This window comes from Pyrus communis, chromosome 2 (assembly GCF_041283825.1).
Source record: "Pyrus communis isolate YQ-2024b chromosome 2, ASM4128382v1, whole genome shotgun sequence".
Classification (NCBI taxonomy): Eukaryota; Viridiplantae; Streptophyta; class Magnoliopsida; order Rosales; family Rosaceae; genus Pyrus; species Pyrus communis.
The window spans coordinates 4,396,621-4,419,542 of NC_142566.1; the positions used below are offsets into that span (position 1 = coordinate 4,396,621).

Sequence of the window (22,922 nt, forward strand, 5' to 3'; positions counted from 1 at the left end):
AACTTGAAACTGTAAAAGGAGGGGTTGCTTCTGAATCTGGAATTTGGAGTTCACATTGAGAGACATAAACCGTGTTGTTTTGCTTATTTATTGTGATTTAAAACCATAAGAACAAGTAGTGGATTGGTGTTTGGGGGCAGGTAGCAGAACAAAGTTTTTTTTATCAATCATTGTACATGGGTGGAAAAAAAAGTGAAGATAAAAATGGGCTGTGAGAAAGCATAAGAAAAAAGATACGAGATCAGTGGTGCTTTTATTGCAGATTATGAGGGTAGAGATTCAGATAGTTGGGTTTTCCTGGGGTTTGAGAATGATAGTTTGAGAAGAAGATATGCCATGTTTAACTATACGCTCGCATACGCGTATTCCATTGTATTTGGCGTTGTTTTATTTATTTTGGATGTCCAATAAAAGAGTTAACAAAGCTATCTCTTAGTTAAATCATAGGACATGTGACAAAATATTAGTAAAAAGAAGACACAACGGAGACAAAAAATGGGACATCAGACATGTAACTAGTCACAAATGGTGGCTCCCATGACGCCAAACCAACCCATTTATCAGTTTATATAATTGAATAATTTATCTCTACACCCACATCTGTTTTAAGGTATAACTGGAATATAAAGTTTATACAAAAACTAATGGGTGAAGATAAAATTATTGGGTTTAAATAAATTGTTTTTTTAATCAAGTCTTCTCTAAAAGATTGATCTGATTTAAAAGTCGTCCGTCTATACTTGTGATATGCCATTCCAAATTTATTATTTGTTTTTAGTATTTTGAATTTCTAGGTGTATTTGATTTTTATTTATTTATTTTACAGCCTTGAGAAAAGTGGTTTGATGGGCATTTTGGTCATTTTACATTTCACTTCAGTATTTGGAGGTGGGTTTAGAGGCATGATAGAGAAATCATTGCAATCCCATCGCACCATGAAATGACATTTTCTATATGTAACTGCTTTAACTTAATACATTCTTTATATTTCTTTTCTTTACTTCGAGCATTTTGACTATATGGCAAATTATTACAAATTTTGAGGATGAAATTTTTATAAATGTTAGCTGTGCCTAGAAACTCTCTAAACTTTTTGAGTATTTTGATAAATGGTTAGTTGTGACGAGAAACTCTCTAAAAGTTTTTTGTGTGCATGTGTGAAAAGCATGGGGTAATAGTGCTCGCCAATCATCCCATTATCATATTAAAATTAAAAGAGGAGATTTACAAATAATGGGGACATAAAGCAAACCTTGTTGAGGAAATAACAACGCAAGTAAGATGGCAGGGGAACCTAAAAGCCACCCCATGTACAAAGTAAAACAAATAGTAAAAAAAAAAAAAATCAACTGAAACGAAAATTGGTAAAAGTAGAAAGATCATGACATAAGCAGAAGCTACACACATAAATGAGCTTTGGGCTACCAATAATATGCATCATGATTTGTGAAAAATGAGTATTTATCAAATATAGCCAAATATTAGCCTCTAATTTCAAAAATGTCAATTTTTATAAAAACTTTCAAATATATCCAAAATATCACTTAAATAGACACAAACACCCTTAATTTATACAAATAACTAGTTGTTGATAAAAAGATTCTTGTGCGATAATCAAGTGGTGCTTTCACTAATTTTTCTAATGTGCACCATAAGAATTTATATTCCATAAACCTTAAAATATATTTTTTGTACTTTCTAAGAACACAACAAATCTCTTGATTCACTACCACAATCAATGATAACCTTCAAAACAGAATCCGGACACAGACAACACCCTTAATATTGCAAAAGTGGAAAATTAAATATGAAGCACATATAATCCAAAGGAAAATTGAAATAAATAATGTTACAAAAATTGACAGTTCATTCTTCCATAAATATTCAATCGAAGGAAGAAACTACAAAAGCAAAGAGAAAACGTAGACGAGGAAAAGTGCAAAAACTTAACCATCTACACTCATCTTCGTTTTGGAGTGCACAATTCTTCACCAACAGTTGATGCTTTCACTAGGTCTCCTCCAATTTTAAGGTTTTGTTGTGAGAACTCTTCATCTAATAGGGTTTTGGTTTTTTTAATTTATTAGGTTTAAAGCTTAAGGGTATTTGTGTCTATTTAAGTGATATTTTGGATATATTTGAAATTTTTTATAAAAACTAACATTTTTGAAATTAGGGGCTAATATTTGGCTATATTTGATAAATACTCGTGAAAAATCTCCGTCAAATTGAAGAAATCATCAGTTAAGGGAGGGGTTCATTTGACAAAAATACCCTTAATTTTAATTGAGTTTTTTCACAGAATGATCAAAATGATTGACGGTGGACAATCTCAAGGACCACTTTTGTCGATTTTAAATCTCAGAAACCAAAATGAAGAGTTATGCCAATCTTAGAGATTATTTTGAATAAAAAAGCTTAATAAAATAGGAATGTTACTTTCTTTCATTTGTATTTGTTATTGGACTTTAGCCACACGATCATTTCTTTCCCGGCAACTTCAAAGCTCCCTCCTTGAAGATGCATCCCATTTTTCTAGTGAGAACCAATGAAGGGGGTCGTTAACCTGCAGTCTTGAGTTTGTTAAGGGGCTACACGAGACTCACATTAGGCTGTCGATCTTGTGTTTGTTGATGGCTTCTTCTTCTTCATCTGTTCCTGATTGGAAATATGATGTCTTCTTGAATTTTCGAGGCGAAGACACTCGCAGGACCTTCATCGGCCATCTCTACAAAGCTCTAGTTCAGAACTCAATCAACACTTTCATTGACGCTGAAGAGCTCAGAAAAGGCAACTGCCTTTCACAGCTACTGACAGCTATAAGCGACTCGAGGCTTTCAATTGTAGTTTTTTCTCAAAACTACGGTTCTTCCACATGGTGCTTGAAAGAACTCGTCCAAATCCTGCAATGCATGGATCAGAAGAAGCAGATTGTGATTCCCATTTTCTACGAAGTAGACCCATCTCATGTTCGTAAAATCGAGGGAAGTTTTGAGGAAGCTTTTTCTAAACATGAACATGATCCTAACGCCGACATGGAAGACGTGCAGCGGTGGAGGTCTGCTCTACAAAGAGCACCCGATTTATGTGGCTGGGATTCACAAAATTACCAGTAACTCAGTCCTTCATTATCTTATTAACTTACTAGTTTAGAAGTTTAGCTAATTTCCTGTTTTGGTCTTTTTAGTTTTGAAGAAAATTCTTATTTCGTTTATAGTTGCTAATTTCCCTCTACAAAACTGAATACTCATCAACTCTCTGCAAAACTTTCCACCACCAGACCTAGATATTTGATATGAGAAGGGAAGAGGAAACTAATTAAAAAAATTAGGGGCCCTTGATATTGATCTTGCGGTGAAGAATTCACTTGTTTTTATTTACTTTTTCACATGGGATGACGTCGTTTGTACAAAAATTTCATGATGAGGAAAGAGCAGGTGTAAGAAACAGAGAGGAGACATAATGTACAAAAGACGTCGTCCAACATTAATAAGTAAAAAAGAACAAGTTAAATTAATTCTTCACAGAAAGATCAATATATATGGCCAGGATTAAAAGGTCTATAAAACATCTGGAGAGGATATAGATGACTAGTTCTCTTATATGTTGATTGAACTTAGAAGAGTGCATTGAGTAAACGAAAGAAGAGTAATTGAGAATTATTGGGTCGTTACTTTGCGTTTTCAATGACAGTGTGATGAGTGTTATATAACTAGCAATCCCCAGACTTGACAATACTGTTTTTCAAATTTGACAGGGATGATGCCAAGCTTATTGAGTTGATTGTGGATGATATTTTTAAGAAATTGATCAACATCTTATCAAGAGAAAAGAATGGCTTGGTTGGAATGGATTCCCGCTTACAGAAAATGGATTCACTATTATGTCCTGAGGTCGGTAACGTTCGCTTTGTTGGAATATGGGGTATGGGCGGTATAGGCAAAACCACCATCGCTAGAGCTGTGTATGACAAAATCAATCATCACTTCGAAGGTCGTTGCTTTCTTGAAAATGTGAAGGGACGTTTTCCCTCAACTGATGCAGGTGAAGCGCCACTAGATATGCAGGCAGAAATTCTATCTAGTATCACAAATACGAAGGTGGGGAGTTCACAGATTTTGAGAAATGGTTTTCAGAAGATGATGGAAAGAGTTGGTAAGAAAAAAGTTTTATTTGTTCTGGATAATGTGGAGAGTTCATCCCAAATTGAAGCCTTAATTGGAAAGCAACCTGCATTTGGTGGCGGAAGTCGAATCATTATAACAACTAGAGATAAACAGTCACTAAGTAGACTTGGTGATCAGATATATGAGCCCGAGTTGTTAAATGACGATGATGCCTTCGAGCTGTTTGTGCAGTATGCTTTCAGTACAAAGCAACCCACAGAAGAATACATTGATCTGTCGGGCCATTTCATAAAATATGCTCAAGGTTTGCCTTTAGCACTCAAAGTCTTGGGGGCATTTCTCGATAACAAAAGTGTACTTGTGTGGAAAGATGAGTTAAAGAAAATAGCAAGAAACCCGCACCTGGGAATCCAGAAAGTCCTTAGAACAAGCTTTGATGAACTAGATGGTTTGCAGAAGGAAATATTTCTTGATATTGCATGTTTCTTTAAACAAATGAAGAAAGACTTTGCAACAAGGATTATGGAGGGTTGTGACTTCCACCCCCATACTGGATTAGACGTTCTAGTTGGTAGAGCTCTTGTCTCTATCTCATCTGATGGTGTACTCGAGATGCATGATTTAATAGAGGAAATGGGTCGCGAAATCGTACGCCAAGAATATATAAAAGAGCCTGGGAGGCGTAGTAGGTTGTGGAGCTATGAAGATGTTCATCATGTGTTAAATAAAAAAACGGTGAGAAATACACTCCCCTCCCCTCCATTAATGTAATTACTTCGAATCTTCTCTCTTCCATTAATAATAATAATAATAATAATAATAATAAAAGTATAAAGTTTCAACCTTGACCAAAATCCAATTCACAAGAAACATGTGCATTAGGCATTATAATCTTAAGTTTGCACTTATTCAATGTGCAATTTTGGTAATACAGGCTACGGAAGCAGTTGAAAGCATAATTGTACATTGGCCACACTCAGACAATGTGGTGGAATTAGATACCGCTTTTGTTAAAATGACGAAACTAAGACTACTCAGAGTCCATACCCACAGTATAGAACAACTGACCAAGTTTGGTATTCAATGGCAACATGAGGATCTAAAGTTTCTCTCTGAAAAATTAAGTTATCTGTCCTGGCACAAATGTCCTCTAAAGTCTTTATCGTCCTATTTTAACCCAGAGAATCTTGTTGACATTGACATGCAATATAGTTGGGTTGAACACCTCTGGAAAGGAACTAAGGTACGTTCATCATTTGCCTATATACTGCTTTTAAATGGTTTAGTTTTTACATGCTTTATTATGTAGGTAACACATATTTTCCTGGTTGTATATTGACAGCCTTTGGGAAAGTTGAAAATTATCAATTTAAAAGGTTCTCATCGTCTTAAGGAAACACCTGACTTCACTGAGGCAAAGAATCTTGAGAAGCTAATTCTTGTTGGATGCACAAATTTATATGAGATTCACCCATCGATTTCTGCCCTTGAAAAACTTGTCCTCTTGGATCTAAGTTGGTGCGGCAAACTCAAGACCTTTTCAAGCAACATTTGTATAAAATCTCTTGAAACCCTTGATCTCTCTTTTTGCTCAATACTTGAGAAGTTTCCAGAGATTTCAGAAGTTACGGAGAAGCTTTCAAAGCTTTATTTGTAAGGGACTGCAATAAAAGAACTGCCTCGATCAATTAACAATCTTATGGGGCTTGTTACTTTGAATCTCGAATATTGCAGAGAGCTTAAGATTCTTCCAAGCAGCATTGTTCAACTGAAGTCGTTGCAATTTCTTAATCTTTCTGGTTGTCCAAAGCTCAAGGCCTTTCCAAGAAATGTCGGAAACATGGAAGGATTAAGAGAGCTTCGCTTGGATGAGACATTTGTTGAAGGCCTTTGCCCATCAATTTCATATCTTCAAAACCTTGAGAGTTTGAGTCTAAAGCAATGCAAGAAACTTCATAGCCTTCCAAGCAGCATTCATATGAGATCTCTTCGAAACCTTAATCTTTCCGGCTGCTCAAATCTGGATAAGTTTTCAGAAATTCCTGAAGTTATGAACCTATCAGACCTTATTTTAGATGAGACTGCAATTTCAGAACTGCCCTCATCCATTAAAAATTTTACGAGACTCGTTACCTTGAGCCTGAAGGATTGCAGAAGATTAAAGATTCTTCCAGGCAGCATTCATATGAAATCTCTTCAAGCCCTGAATGTTTCTGGCTGCTCAAATCTGAAGAATTTTCCACAGTTTCTAAAAGTTACGGAGAACCTAACACAGCTTCATTTAGATTGGACCGTATTCTCATCAACATTCAAAAATCTTACAGAGCGTGCACATGAGCAAGCCTCTCGCCGCCGAAAAATTGTTAAGTTTTCAGGGATTGCAATTGAAGAATTGCCATCCATAATTTATAGTCTTACGGGACTTGCTACATTGACACTACGGTATAGCAAAGACTTTAAGAGTCTTACAAGCAGCATTTGTCAACTCAAGTCCCTAAATTATCTCTCTCTTTCTGGTTGTACAAATTTTAAGGTGTTTCCAGACATATTAGAAAATATGGAAAGATTAGCCAGCCTTGATTTGGATAGAACATCTATCAGAGAGCTTCCTTCTTCAATTGAACGGCTTCAGGGGCTAGTGTCGTTAAATCTGAAACACTGCAGAAGTCTGGTCTATCTTCCAGACAGTATGTGCAATTTGTTGAGTCTCGAATGGCTCACTCTCCATGGGTGCTCAAAACTTTCGAAATTGCCTGAAGACTTATGGTATTTGAAGCACCTTGACATAGAGGAAACTGGTATACGTGGTTACTGCCCAGAACAGCGATTCGTCACTTTGGAGGATTTGGCTCAGTTTCGAAGCACTGCACCTAAGATTAAACCCATGGTCCTAAACAATGAGCAAAATGAGGCGGTGGCTGATGTGGAATCCCACGATTCAGAAATTGCGACTGATCCTGAGGAGATTTCGACTGATCATGAGGAGTCAAGCTATGTGGAAGATATGAGGCAGCGACATTTGGAAGAAGATACAGCTACATTTGGAAGAGATGAGGCAGTAGCACCTACCTCTTTAAAGATAAAGAGAATTATTTTTGCTGCGGTTGTTGTTTGTTTTGTTAGATGGTTGGAAGAAGATACAGCGACATTTCGAAGAGATGAGGCAGTAGCAGTACCAGTAGGAGTAGGAGTAGCAGTAGCAGTAGCAGTAGCATATCTCTCTCATATAAAGATACTTTGTTTGGGTGTGTTTGTTATGGTTTTTGTTTGTATTGTTAGATGAAGATACAGCGACATTTGGAAGAGATGAGGCAGTAGCATCTATCTCTGAAGATATATTTTTTTTGTTTTGGTTTTTGTTTGTTTTGTTAGATGGACGGGCCGACATCTCTTCAAGAAAGATATTTTTTTGGCTTTTTTTTGGCCTTTTTTTTGTTGTGGTTTTTGTAAGATGGACGGGCCTGGGGGACCTTCTAACAACTCGATAGAGTCTCCAACTTGATAATTATCAATTGCCCAATCTGTCAGGTGTGGGGTTTAATTACCAATTGTCCATTCCGTCAGGTGTGGATTTTATCCTAGTAGACCTTGGTATTAATTTAGAATGGGGTAATCCTATTTAAAATCATTGGTTTTGTTGGAATAGATCAAAATCACAAGTATGGGTTGTACTTATCACTATAGCTAAGTTATGGGTTAAAGTGATGGCTACAACCTTTCATCTCATTTCTTGTTCAACCATACTTCTCTTTTGTCAATGTTTTGTCCCTAAAATCTAGGATTTCCTTACTTGTATATTGTTATTTGTTTAGTCCTTGTTATGTCCGGTTTTTAGGGTGGAAACCATGTGGTGGTGTAGTGGCTGAAGTCCACTGATTTGTAGTCAGTTCTCTGGCTCTTTAAAAGAGCTTTGTTCTCTCTCTCTTGTAAAGTTTACGATCAATAGACAAACTTTGAAATTCAATATGGTATCAAAGCACTGACCGTAGTGGCCTGTCTCTGCATATCTTCTTCAACCTCTTTGTTTTTCCATAGCTGTTTCAAATGGCTGAGGAAAACCCTTTCAGGCCTGATCCTGCGAGCTCTAGTATTTCACCCACATCAAATTTACCGAAGTAGAAGTTAATCCAAATCAAAGACTCAGTTTAGTTTTGTTGAATGAGTTCAACTATCTTCCATGGTCTTGAGCAGTTTCACTAGCTCTCAGTGGAAGATCAAAGCTTGGTTACGTGAATGGAACCATTCAGACACCTGAAATCTCATCACCTTTATATGAGACATTGCTATGCAATGATCAACTTGTCATGTCATGGCTTCTCAACTCTAAGGAGAAGAAGCTAGCTGAGATCTTCAGCTACTCAGAGTCTTCTTTTCATCTCTGGAAAAATGTCTGCGAGACGTATGGAAATCAAAACAATGCTACCCAGATTTTTCAACTGAAAAAAGATCTTGTAGGTTTGCAACAAGAGAGTAAGTCTTTTGTTCAACACTTGGGTGATATCAAGAGTATCTGGAATGAGCTTGATATGTATAGGCCTCACACCACAGTTGCTTCCGTGTTTCTGAAGAGATCTGAAGAAGATAAGATTTTTCAACTCTTAGCTAGTCTTGGCTCAGACTATGAAGATCTACGTAGCCACATTCTGATGAACAGTGAGTTGCCTTCCTTCTCAAGTGTATGTGCCATTATTCAACGTGAAGAAACTCGAAGGAAAGTGATGAACCTTGAAACCAAGAATAGCTTGCCTGTGTCTAGGGCATATATTTCTAACCACAGGTTCTTGGATGATAGAAAAGACAATGGTAGAAGGTTTGACCTGAAGTGCAAACATTGCAACTATGGTGGACATACCATTGACAAATGTTGGATTTTGCATCCTGAGCTCAAGCCAAACTTCCAGAAGAACAAGGGATTCCAGAGAAACTCACAACCACCCTTGTACAAAGCTAATCATGTAGCTTTAGCTGCTTCTCCTTCCTCAAGTGAAAGTTTGCTTGACTTCACTTCAAATCCAGTAAGCTTGATCAATGAGTTTGCTGTTTATTTAGAAGGAAAACAAAGAAGTGGAGGTCTAGAGAACATAACTGGGACTGAAATTGAAAACCCTATTGCCTTGCTGAGCAAATTTGCTGGGTTTCTTGCTGATTCTGATCATGGAGGCTCAAGTAAACATATTCCAGGTATATTGAAAGCCTTATGCACTGCTTTAAATGCTAGTCTTGTGTATGATTATTGGATAATAGACTCAGGAGCCACATACCATATGACAAACAAATATTCACATTTACATGGCTTCGAAAAAATGAAAAACTCTTCACAAATATCAGTAGCAAATGGTAAGGGTGTCTCAGTTGTTGGAAAATGGAAAATTAAGTTGATCTCCGATCAAATAGAGTCAACAACCTTGTATGTTCCTTCCTTTCCATTTCACAATTTGTCAATAGGAAAAATCACAAGACAACTAATTGTCATGCTGTTTTTTCTTCTGATCAAGTCATCATTCAGGATATGGTCACCAAGAAGAAGATTGGTGAGGGTTTCTTCCTAAATGGGTTGTATTATCTTTCAAAGGATCTTCCAAAATCTAAGAGTCTTCAAGTCAGCTCAAGCCCTTCTCAGGAACAACTATCTTGGCATCACTGTCTTGCTCATCCCTCAAACCATGTTTTGTCCATTTTGTTTCCCACAATGTGTAAAAATAGTTTGGAGTGTGATACTTATCACTTCTCAAAATCTACCAGGTTACCTTTCAATTCCTCAGTGTCTAGAGATAGTAAATTGTTTGAACTTGTTCATTCAGATAGCTAGGGACCTACAATTGAATATTTTGATGGTTATAAATACTTTGTAACATTTGTGGATTATTATTCAACGATTACTTGGTTATACCTTTTAAAGTGCAAAAGTGAAGTCATGAATGTGTTTAAAGATTTTCATAAACTTGTAACAACTCATTTTGGTTGTCATATTCAAACCTTAAGGTCTGACAATGGCACTGAGTACATGTCAAATAACATGTCTCAATACTTAAGTTCCCATGGGATATTTCATCAAACAAGTTGTGTTGGCACTCCTCAATAAAATGGAGTGGTTGAGAGAAAAAATAGGGATTTGCTTGAAAAGACTACTGCCTTAATGTTGCATATGAATGTTCCTAAGAAGTTTTGGTCTCAAGGGGTGTTTTATTTGATCAATAAACTGCCTAGTAGGGTTTTGGATCAAAAATCACTGTACGAAGTCATGAAAGGAAGAAAGATTGACCTGTCTCATTTGAAAGTGTTTGGTTGTACTTGTTATGTTCATGTTGCTTCAATACATCGTGACAAGCTTGATCCAAGAGCTAGCAAATGCGTTATCTTGGGATATTCTTCAACACAAAAATGTTCTAAGTGCTACAATCCTTCTTCAAGGAAAATCATTGTCTCGAGAGATGTAAAGTTTGATGAAACTACACCTTTCTTTAAACAATCAATGGAGGATTTAAGTTAGGGGGAGAATGTTTTTGAAACCTTCCCTTTACCAAGTCCAACAACCAGTGATGAAAATATATCCATGTCCACTGACAGAGAATACGAGAATCCTCTAAGTCATGAAGAGGAAACTTTGCTAGAGCCATCAATTCAATCACTTACATCCCACTGAAGGAAATATTTGTGAAAACTAGTTCATTTGAGCAACATCTATGCATGCAATTAACAATTAAAAGGCGGAATCATGCTTGTATGCACTCAAAAATAAAACTTTACCCATGAAATTCAAGGCCTAGTGAGTGTGGTGAACCAAGACTCAACTCAAGAACAAAGTGTGGTGAACCAAGACTTAACTCAAGAACAAAGTGAGTTGAGAAATATTATACCTTTGTTGATTCCCCTTTGCATAAGCAAAGGCTAATCACCCAAGAGATGGGGCCTTCATTCCTTACTTCTTAGCTCTATGGATTTCTTGGATGAGGATGGTAGAATGGATTCTCCAAGTTCCTAAAATAGAGAACCTCTAAGTCTCCACACCAAGGAGAGCATTGATGAAGAGATGAGTGACCTAGAGGAAGTAAGATTGCTAGCTTTTTTCCTCTAGGGTGGCCAACCTCTTAGAGAGAAAAGAGAGCTTTGTGTTCTCATCTTTTCTCCAAAAGAAACCCTAATGATGAAATGTTATAAAGTTGTTTATATAGTCCCTTCAATTAAGTGACAAAAGAACCAAAAACCCTTCATCCTATAATGTGGCCGGCCTTAAGGATTCATTGGGCTTTCAAGCCCTTTGTGTTTTACTTGAGTTAATGGGCTTGACATTCAAATCCCATTTGGCCTTGCAGCCCAAAACTAACCCGAGGTCTATAACGAACTTATTTGTTTGATTAATTAACGTATTAATCAATCATAGCCATAAATAATTAAACCATTTAATTGTCCTTACTCATCTCTGTGGTTTATTCAATCTCTACCTTACACGATGTACGATCCATTAGGTTCCTTTTAGTGAGGTAGTGGGTGATTAGAACTTTTCAAATCAATTGTGAATTGAAACATACTTTCAATTCTCCCTTTAGTGATTATACACCCTTAGGGCTTCCACAAATCATGAGTGACACCTAGCAGTATATCATGGCTGCCCAAGCTAATCAGAAGAGGTGGAGAACCTATTCAATTTAGGATTACAATGCAATACGGTCTTTCTCTAATACAATACTCTTGGCCACATTGTTTGGTTTAATAGTTTATTCATGTCTACTATCCAATGTGATTCATTTACTTATATGATTACCTTGAATGTGATATGGAATGACTTCCTAAATCTCATTCATACTCTGGCCAGAGATTCTTAATCATATCATAGAGTATTCTCCCTCAAACAGTTTGAAGGTTAGAGATCCCTTGTTGCGCATTCACTTACCTCTATGGCTAAGTGGCTTAACCCCAACTATGCTGTGGACACCCTCTGATAGAGTGACTTTGACATAGTCAAAGATTAAGGACCTAACCACAAGACAACTATAATGCCTCAGGTCAAAGGACTACTTTACATTATCTCAACTATGAGTTCTCATGTGACATGAGTATGAGAACTCCTTGTTGATCGCGTTCAGTGGACTCATTCTCTATTGAGCACCTACATGCTTGTCTTGGTGTCAATCACACCAATGACTCAAGACCAGTCACTCTCCCCCTAAGAGAAGACATAGCACATACTGATCTTAACGGACTGTCAATGTTCAATTGGCAATCCTATGATCAGGAACATTTAGGATATGTAGACGAAAGAGAATGGTCTCATGTATTTAACTTCTTTAGATCATATTCTCCCAATTACATATTTCTTGGACTTATCGTTTAAGTACATAGCATTTATATGAGACGGCTTTAAACAATAATCTTTGCCCTTTATGTTAAGCTAGATTAGTTTAACATGTGAAATGTCCATAAAGTATCATCATATGATTGGCTTTAGGGCACATTTCCAACACCTACTCACCTCCTGATGATCCAGAACCAACACCTGTCTTGCCTCGAAGAAGAAGAAATCCTTTTCGTGATCGTCACCCTTCTTCAAGGCTGCTGGATTATGTGACTTACAATGCAAGGTATCCAGTTGTTGAGTACCTTTCATACCAAAGGATGGCACCAAAACATGCGTCTTTTCTCAATTCCATATCCAATGCTTTTGAACCAAGAAGCTTTCAGGAGGCAATGCAGCACGATGAGTGGAAGAAAGGTATGGAGGAAGAGTTGAAGGCCTTGGATGACAATAAAACTTGGAGTGTTATCAAACTACCACCAGGAAAAAAGACAGTGGGAAGTAGATGGGTGTACAAAACCAAGTTTCACTCTAATCGCACCTTGGAAAGACACAAGGCTAGACTGGTAGCTCGTGGTTTTACTCAAACTTTTGGGGTAAATTACAAGGAGACATTTGCTCCTATAGCTAAGATGAACACAATTCGAGTGTTGTTATCTGTTGCAATTAATCATGCATGGCCTTTACATTAAATGGATGTAAAAAATGCATTTCTGAATGTTGAACTTGAAAAAGAAGTTTACATGAAAATCCATCTTGGTCATTCTCAATCCACTAACTCTGAGTTAGTCTGCAAGCTGCACAAATCCATTTATGGATTAAAACAATCCCCTCGTGCTTGGTACTCAAAATTAAGTTTAGTTATTGAAGAAGTTGGCTTCAAGAGAAGCAACGCAGATTCATCTCTTTGTTCGAATTTGTTCTAGTGGAGGTGGTTCTTATTTATGTGGACGATCTCATTGACACTGGTGATAACGCCAGTGAAATTGTGTTACTTAAGAACACCCTCAAGCAGAAGTTTGCCATCAAAGATCTTGGGACACTCAAATATTTCCTTGGCATTGAAATGGCAACTTCTAAGAAGGGACTGTTTTTAAATCAATGAAAGTATATTCTCAATTTGCTTCAAGAAGCCGATATGGTGGATTGCAAGCTTGCTTCTACACCTCTTGACTGCAAATACAAAATGACCATGGATGGAGAAACACTCAATGATATCAGTTACTACCAAAGGTTAGTTGGGAAACTTATTTATCTTACAATAACAAGACTTGACATTGCTTTTGCTGTCAGTCTTGTTAGTCAATTTATGCATTCTCCAACAATGGATCATTTGCAAGTTGTTAAGAGAATACTGCGGTACTTGAAAGGTTCTATGGGACATGGTCTTTTGATGCAAAACAATGCTCACACTCACATCCTTGGTTACATTGATGCGGACTGGGAAAACACTCCTTGGATTGCAAGTCAACTACTGGTTTTTGTATTTTTGTTTGAGGAAATCTGGTAAGTTGGAAAAGCAAGAAGCAAAGTGTGATTGCTCGATCCAGTGCTGAGGCTGAGTATAAGGCTATGGCAACTACTACTTGTGAATTAATCTGGCTCAAAGGCCTTCTTTCTAATTTAGGGTTTTCTAGCTCTCAACCAATGACTCTCATGTGTGATAACCAAGCAACCATGCATATAGCTTCAAATCCTGTTTTCCATGAGAGGACCAAACACATCGAGGTTGACTGCCATTACATCCATGAAAAGGTTCAATCAAAGATCTTACAAACTCGTTACACTTTGAGTTCTCGTCAGTTTGCTGATTTCTTCACAAAGCTATTGGCGACTGCTGTGTTTCAAGGTCTTTTGTCCAAGCTTGGATCAATCAATCTCCTTGATCCAAGCTTGAGGGGGAGTGTTGGAATAGATCAAAATCACAAGTATGGGTTGTACTTATCATTATAGCTAAGTTATGGGTTAAAGTGATGGCTACAACCTTCCAACTTGTCATCGCATTTCTTGTTCAACCATACTTCTCTTTTGTCAATGCTTTTTCCCAAAAATTTGGGATTTCCTTACCTGTATATTGTTATTTGTTTAGTCTTTGTTGTGTTCGGTTTTTAGGGTAGAAACCATGTGGTGGTGTAGTGGCTGAAGTCCACTGATTTGTAGTGAGTTCTCCGGTACTTTAAAAGATCTTTGTTCTCTCTCTTGTAAAGTTTTTGATCAATATACAAACTTCGAAATTCAATAGTTTTCTTTTCCCCCACCGATGTGTGACTGCCAACAAATTCCTCATTACATTTTGATTGATCCTAAGAAGTCAAGCTATGTGGAAGAGATGAGGCAGCGACATTTGGAAGAGATTAGGCAGAGACATTGATGTTTGAAAGAGATGAGGCGGCAACGTTTAGAGTTCCTTGAGGTAGAGGGAATTGTAACATCTCTTTTAAAAATGATAATTTCTCAGCACTTGGGTTTCACGTCCCGATCCCAACATACGTCTAGGATTGACACGTGACGTCACCAAATACTCGTATATCTCACATACCTCGTCTCCGGGATATGGCAAATCACAATTCGAGAATCAAATTGCAAAGAAATTTTCGTTTACCTTATGGCTATATCCAACCTTCTCGTTAGACTACCTACGTACCCTCAATAGAGATCAAGCCATTCGTAATTCACTTATCACAAAATCAGACGTTTATTCCATTAAGTTCAAGCAGAAAAGCATAGCATTCCTCAATCATTTATTATAACTTGACAACATGTAATTCCTGGACTCAGGCTACATAACCAATCCCCATGAAAACATGATTTCTCTCCCATCCAACATATAAATCATTATGTCTCATCACGATATCGCAATTCACAACACACATCATATTTAAGAGTCGACAAAACACAAAACCATTCTCTAGCTGCATTAATTAATTAATTTGATTAAAGTAATAACAATCATTCTCATATCTTCTAAATTCATACCTTATGAAATCATAATCGAATCATAGAAATCCCGAAGGAGTCACTCAGATGTCCAACATCTTTTCTAATTCAATTCACAATACTCTCGAAACCATTGACACAAATATATATAAAACTAAGGCTAGAGTGACACAGTTAGGCCAAGCCTACTTCTCCAAATAATGGGATTTTAGGCCACTCCACGAAATTCAACAACCTCGAGTTCTGGACCACTCAACGGAACCAAACCAAATATGATCGCCTATAAAATGTACCATGTACAACCAATCATCATCACCTCTAGAATGCGTATGGTCCCCCATCGCGAATATATCAAGCAGGACCATAGGCATAAACTCATCATGCAGGCAGTGATCACCCATCGCGGATATACCAAGCATGATCACCCCTGAATACATATGGTCCCCCATCGCGGATATACCAAGCAGGACCATCCATGTACCACTACTACGTGGTGCAATCTCATCATCACACATTAAACATAATTATGCGCATACAAGCTATCGATTCCACATATTAACCAACATCTAGTCATATGAAGCACAACACAAGGAATTCCCTTAATTACTATTTCTACTAAAAATCTAATAAAGTACCTAACTCATCTCCTGACTTCCATCTCCATCTCATGCTAGGTAGTAATGCCAAGTTCAAATAGGTATTCAGTTGGCAATCATATCCAAATAATTATCAAACAATATTTAAATCCCATAATTGTCATAACATTCATCATAATTATCAATCACATTATTAAAAAGATAATTAAACACATATATATATCACAACATCATCAGTGCACAAGCCAAAACCTATTTAATAAGCAAAGGTCTATGGCTAAATATATAAAAATCACATTTCAATAGAAATCATATTTATAAGACCAATTCATGTTCACAATTGATACTAATATAAGAAAGTAAGATAATAAACATATCTCATATATTCAAGTCACTATCTAACCAATATAGACCCATTGGTCATGCGCCGCCAGTGGCGGTTGGCCTCCCTAACTCGCTGAAAAAATTCAACTATTTTAAAATTTTCCAATTTTTGCAAGCAAGTAGAGTTCAATGAGAGGAACAACTTTCATACCTAGGCCGAAGTCCAATTCGACCGGGAAGAATCCCAAATTCACTCAAACCCGCTGGAAACCCTAAGATGGGTCTTCTTCTATTCGACTTCCTTGATGTTCCAACGCCCCTACAAGTGATTGGGTCTTGTTCTTGGGTCCAAGAGAAGTTGATCAAGGGTGATGGTGAATGGTGATGCTCATCAAAACGACGAATCGTCGTCGAGAACCCCCGGGTTCTCCAGTGGAGTTCTACTCGAATTAGACCTTAAAAACCCTTGATTTTTGGTAGAGATGGAAGGAGGAAGGTAGTGGAGCAGGTTGAAGGTGAAGGGGATAAGAAAATCATTTGAGAAATGGTAGAAATTGGCATGAAGTTGGCCGGTTTTTGAAAAATGGCTAGTGGAGTACACGGGTTCAAGAAATGGGGTAAAGAAATGTCCACCCCCCTATTGGTCCTTTCTCTTCCTCTAATAATTGGATTGTCCCCACCTTTTTTTTTTTTTTACTCCTAATAGCCGGTTCCCTTAACCCAATTATATATTTGGGCCCTTTAGCCTCAAAGTGGAAATTAAATAATTTCCACAACCTAAAGTTTCGCAACTTCAAACTTCCATAACTACACCGTTAAAATTCGGACTCGTAAACGGTTTTCGCCTATGCGTTCGTGGTTTTGATATCTATTCGAAAACGCTACTTGTGACCTTGAAAGGTCAACAAGTAAATAATAATTTTCCAAACTTCACTATTCGTAATTAGTTTAATTGAAATCTAAATTCAAATAAATTAATATAAATTCTCGAAAAATAATATAAAATCTCAATAATACAAATACGTAGATTATAATAATGAAATTCAGGAACGGGGTTTCACATTGGGGGTTTTGGATAAGTGTCAGAGCACCGCACCTTTGAGTGATATGGTGGACTCAAGCTACAGGGAAAATGAGGAGTGATCTCAAGCAGTCGATACATAAGGAAGAGAAGGAGGAGAAGGCGGTGGCAGCCTCAAGGAGAGGTGGGATGATATGGGGTTGCATCTATGGGTCACAAGGTAATGGGGATTGAGGTATTTGGCGCATCATCACTTATATAGTAGTAAGACTAAGGGACATGGGAGAGGGAAGAAATGGTGATTTTGTGTGGTAAGAGTTTGTGACTCTTTCATGTTTTGAGTTAGTTTCTGTTTCTGAGAGCTTTTCTATTTAGTTTTTTGCTTTTTTGCGTATTTCTTTCTTCACTTGTGGTTGGTACGTGGTCAGTATTTACTTATCCATATGTTTTGTAAACTTGTTTTTTCTTTCTTTTCAATCAAGTATGTATTGTTAGTGATTAAGCCTTGAAGCTGATTTCTTAGAGTTCAAGTTCCTTGATTACTTAGTCTTGTTCTTATTTGTTTGAATTGGAAAATGGATGGCTGAGATTAGACTAGCTCGTAGACTAGGATTGTGCCAGCTGTCATAGTAGCTGACTTTGTCTTAGATATACACGTGCAAGACACAAGTATGCGAGGCATGTGATGCATGTGAAGTTTGTAACGGTTCATTCTTGTATTCTCTCTCTCATTTTTATTCAGTGGACGAAATTGAATCAAAGAGGAAGTTGGAGGTATGTTTTCCATTTTCCTTCTCATGTCTTTTCCTTTCATTCCTTCTTCTCAGATTCATCAAATTCTGCTAACTAAAATTACAAATTAAAATATAGGGTTAATTCATCTCAGTTTACTGTCCTGAAGTTTCTTTGTTTTCAGCATTTCATACATCAAGTTTTTTTTGCCCACTACAATCGTTTGGTATGCAGACGGGATATGACGGAACGGAACGGGACGGGACGGGACAGGACGGAACGGAACGGAGCGGGAGCAAAGATGCCCTCAGATGGAAACAAGGAGGTAGAAGACGGAGACGGAGAGGTTATAATTTTGTGTTCCACGGATGTGGAACGAGTCGTTCCAGGGGGGTGAGGTGGAATGAAAATTCACTCAAAACTCGTCCCGTGGAACAACTCGTTCCACCCGTTTTAGGCGCACCAAAGGTGGGACGGAACACCTTGTCCCACTCTATTCCGTCCCGTCACACGTACCAAACGGTACCATAGATGACAAAAATGCATTTGCTTTTTCTGTGTCGTAGATGTGAGAAATTTGGTTGAGGCAATCCTTTCATCTAAAAATGTAGAAATTGTCTCAAATTCTGCTCCAACAATTTGGACCAAATAATGCAGGGTAGGCTGCTTGGCACAAAAAACCCTGTAACTGAAGTTTGTTAGCAACCCCTAGAAAGGAAGAAGTTGCCTCCCAATATTTTTTGAACTCCCCTGGTTATCTCTCCAATATGATAAATCCAAATCCGAAAATTTTCTCTTGCCACTGAGCATGTACAGATTGACATTCAGTGTCAAGGTGAATTTGCAAGTATTCCATGATTGTGTCTGTGTAGGCTCTTCGAAGATCAACCCTACAGTTTGGAGTTTTATTTTAACCATTGGATCTGCAAATTCATGGCGCCTTTGGACCTATGATCACGAGTAACTACTTTGGCCCTCCAAGTGGTGGGGGGTGGGAATTGAGCGGAATTGCTATTTCCGTTTTGAGGTGCATCTTTGTTGAGACGATGCAAGTTTTGTCCCTTGTTGGATGATGCTGCAACACTAATGTTTAATGTGAAACAGATCCTACTGCTAATTTGTTGTCGGCTCCAATGAGTTTTTTTCTGTTGTAGTTGTACTGTGTTACTTTTGTATGTCAAAACCCTCCCTACGCGGGGTCGATTGTACTATTCCTAACATGTAGTTTGCTCTCTTATTAAGAATCAAGAAAATTCTCAGTTCCATCCGAAAAAAGAGTTTTGATAACAAATGATCCTTGAAATTGGCATCCCTCGTCGCTTTGGTCCTAAAGTTAAAAACCGACCAATGTCTTCCTTCCATCTTAATTTTGTCAAATATTCTTTTATTGTCCTAATGTGGCACACGCATGAGTCCTACAAATCTAATTAAGTAGTGCCACGTGAAAACTAATTAAAATGTATAAATAAATAAAAATATTTAAAACCATAAAAAAAAAAAAACAACAAATAGTGAATTGCCGTGATGTTTAGCTGGCGTCCTCTTGTTCCGGGTCATAGGGGTTGCAACGGGCGGTGATTAGATCTGGGTAATTATTCGAGGGGACTAAGGGGTGTGAGACCCAAACAAAGTTGTGAAAATAAGCTCCCTAGATGTTTCTAATAAATTTTAGGGACGATTTTGATTAATTTTCAACTTCAAAGACTACAGTGATGAACAGTGTAACCTTCAAGGACCATTTGTGATAAAAATTCAAACTATCTCAAACATATATTTTTCTAATCATGCTTCACTACTTAGTATTGAAGCAAAATTGCAAAAGATTGCTTAAAAAAAAAAAAACAAATAATAATAGACCAACAGAAGGGCTTAACAATGATGATCCTCCTAACATTCTTTTTCACTCAAGAATTTCAAAACAAAAATCAATTTAATTTATTATCCAAAGTTGCTGCTACATGTAAATTGTAATCGTTAAAAATGGCTCGACAAATGAATGCTTATAATTTTTATGTTAACCAGAATTTGTGGCCGCCATAATCTAATCAACTCAAAGCTTTTCCCTTCCTGCCATAAACTGTGTCCGTCAACAAATCCAATTTCTGTAGGAATCTACCATTACTAAAAGCGTCCTGAAATTTTTAGAGGAAAAAGGCAATGTGTAAGCAGAAACTACGCAATTTGAAAAAGAACTCAATAATCCTAGACCCAAAACTATACCTCTAAACTATAAGCTGAGAATCAGAGCAACCACGACGATAAGTATGCATGGCCTTGCAACAACACCAGCTGAGGTCAACTTGCAGGCATCACGAAGCTGTAGTTAGGAGCAATACAAGTAACCAAGTTCTTCGGTTTATATTACACCGGAACACATGAATGCTTTAAAACATTATGTAGTAGTGATAGATTAAAACCTAGAAGCCACCACTGGTCCCAACTCCCTTGTATATTTCATTTCTTTTTTTTTCCCATCAAGTTTTGTAATATGAACAAGCGTGCAGGAAAACAGGATACCTGCTATGAAGCTGGTCCTATATAGATATAGATGTATGAAGAGTTACCTTGTTACAAGCTCCTTTACCGACTCAGTTTCCAGTCCGAACCCAAACGGGAAAAGTGGATCATAGTGTGAATCACCAACATTCATTGGGAGTTGACCAACAGTTCTAAACCATGATCTTGGAAGCTTTCCATTGAATCCATGATCCCCAAAAAGGACATCAGTAAAGCCTTGGCCTTCAGAGCCTGGCAACCATGCTGCCACCATAGCATCAATCGAGGAAATATATGGTTCAATTACAATAGGTCTGCCAGTTATTAAGATAACAATGCACTTGACACTTTCACACACATTGCTGATGACACTTGGGTCAGGTTCTTGTGGACTTTTATTCAAGAAAAACAAGATTGCCCTCAATAAATGGGTAGGCTTTTCAGATGTTCCCACGCGCAGCTTACACCCCTGGAGGTCTCAATAGCTGAATACAATTGCCCACAACTCACCTGCCCTTGGCAAGGAATTAAAGATAAGGATTAATTACCCAAATTCTATCTTTAATACATTCCCAATTGAAGATTGACTCCAATCAAGTAAGTAATCCTAATTTAAATAAATTAGGGATAATTACACCATTATCTCAATTTATTATTTCCTATTTAATATCTTGGGAATATTTAGAGAATATCTCTCCATTAAACACTATATGGCCGGCCCTAGCCTTATAAATACCCCATATTCTACCAATTTTTCAGAGCTTTTGCAACCCTAAAAAAACCTAAACACTTTACTCTCTCATAGAAACTAACTTAGGCATCGAAGATCCGTTGACCTAACTCCCCCCCCCCAACCTTGTGGGCGCGTGAGGCTTAGGTCTGTGATCAAAGGTGTTAACACGACGGCAGAGGTCCTCAAGGCTTAACACGACGGCAGGAGGAACTCCACCGCCGTGAAGCTGCGCCATTATCACTACCACCATGACCCAGCAGCCACGGCAAGGCCACCAGGCCACGACACTACTCCCACCATCGCTACCCTTGCAGCGCCGCACCCAGCCAAACCCTAAGCAGGAGGCCCAAGTCAATTTCCAAGCCCATGGGCAGGAGGACTAAACTTGGCAGCTGCCATAAGAGCCCCAGCCCATTGCAACGGCAGGCCTAACTGCACAGCAGGCCTAAACCCGAACCCAGAACATGGCAGCTGCTGCCAGCCAAATAGCTCAATTGGCCCAAGCCCAAGCCACTCAGCCAGCAGGCCATGATGTGGTAGCCCAACGACCAGGAGGGCCTATTGCCATGCAGGCCTAAAGCTAGCAAGCGCCGATCCAACGTGGACAGCGACCAGCTCTAATGACCCAGCCCGCAACCCAATCCATTTTAAGGCCACCTCCAGTGATCCAGATTCCGACCATAAGTCTCGTGATCGATTCAAGATTACTTTCACCTCACTTTTCTCAGGAATGCCCTCTTTAGGCTCAAGTTTTGTACTTGCAGTCCATTATACTTCCATCACACATGGAGACGCCCATTTTCTAAGCTCTTCTAATCCAAATGGCGAGCATCACCTGCCCTAACAGGTCGCCAATTTGACGAACGCCCTCGCGTAGCAAACCACCTTAGTGAACTAACTCCTTGAGCGCATCGAGTTGCAGCGCACCCCAGATGAGGTGTCACGAAGCAGGACAAGGGCAGAAGAACGTGACTCATTCTAGCGACGTTTCTAGCGACGTCCCGGCAAAGAGTCGCATTCCAGCGACATCCTGGCAAAGAGCCGCTCAACCTTCACGAACCGTGCGTTCGGCTAGTGTGCACTTTCGTTTGGGCCTCGGGGAAACGTCTTCTCCCGCTTAAATGTGCATAAAAACGTTCATTCTTGACTAAGCTCACAAGTCAGTATGTATTCGAGGTTAAGTTCATACTTCGATGAGAACTCAGGACATTCCGGGAGAAACGTCCATACTAGGCTAGGCCCATAAGGAGATCCTTCTACGAAGCAACGGAGTAGGCAGCCGCATGACACCCAGAGAAGAGTACGTAAGCCATCTAGCTCAAGTTCCACTGGCAGCCCCCGCCTAGAGCGGTGGCGAGCAACACAGGGTTAACTGCGTGTACCACAACCGTGGCACAGACGAGAAGAACGAGCAAAAGAGCAACATGGATCGACAGGTCAACACCGAGGGCAGCTAGAGACTCCGTTGCCCCCATCAGGCTTAAATTCAGGAGGAAGTACAAAGGCTCATAACAGAGCAGCTGACTGGATTCCAGCGCATTGACACTACTGATGATGCCCTCCGTAAAGACGTGGCCAACCTAAGTAAGGCACCATTTACAGACGATACCGTGGAAGTTCAACTCATCATATTTCACATCGTTCAGGGGAGATGAAGATTCGG

At 38.5% G+C, this 22,922-nt stretch overlaps 1 protein-coding gene and 1 long non-coding RNA gene across 3 annotated transcripts in view; both read left to right on the plus strand.

The window, feature by feature from the left end:
• The first annotated feature begins 2,516 nt into the window (after positions 1-2,516).
• LOC137746452 (TMV resistance protein N-like) overlaps positions 2,517-22,922 on the plus strand; it is a 45,783-nt gene continuing 25,377 nt past the window's right edge. Inside the window, exons 1-4 of one of the 2 annotated variants that reach the window (XM_088682308.1) lie at positions 2,517-3,112; positions 3,758-4,862; positions 5,062-5,370; positions 5,470-5,822. In XM_088682308.1, coding sequence (XP_088538434.1) covers positions 2,634-3,112; positions 3,758-4,862; positions 5,062-5,370; positions 5,470-5,784 — 2,208 coding nt within the window. In that variant the 5' untranslated portion in view covers positions 2,517-2,633 and the 3' untranslated portion in view covers positions 5,785-5,822. Of the gene's footprint in view, positions 3,113-3,757; positions 4,863-5,061; positions 5,371-5,469; positions 5,823-22,922 lie in introns of those variants that run through there. The other variant, XM_088682300.1, reaches the window with a different exon arrangement.
• On the plus strand, positions 17,993-19,184 carry LOC148698378 (uncharacterized). The gene is made up of 2 exons (XR_015954668.1): positions 17,993-18,072; positions 18,688-19,184. It is a non-coding gene; the product is annotated as an uncharacterized LOC148698378 (long non-coding RNA).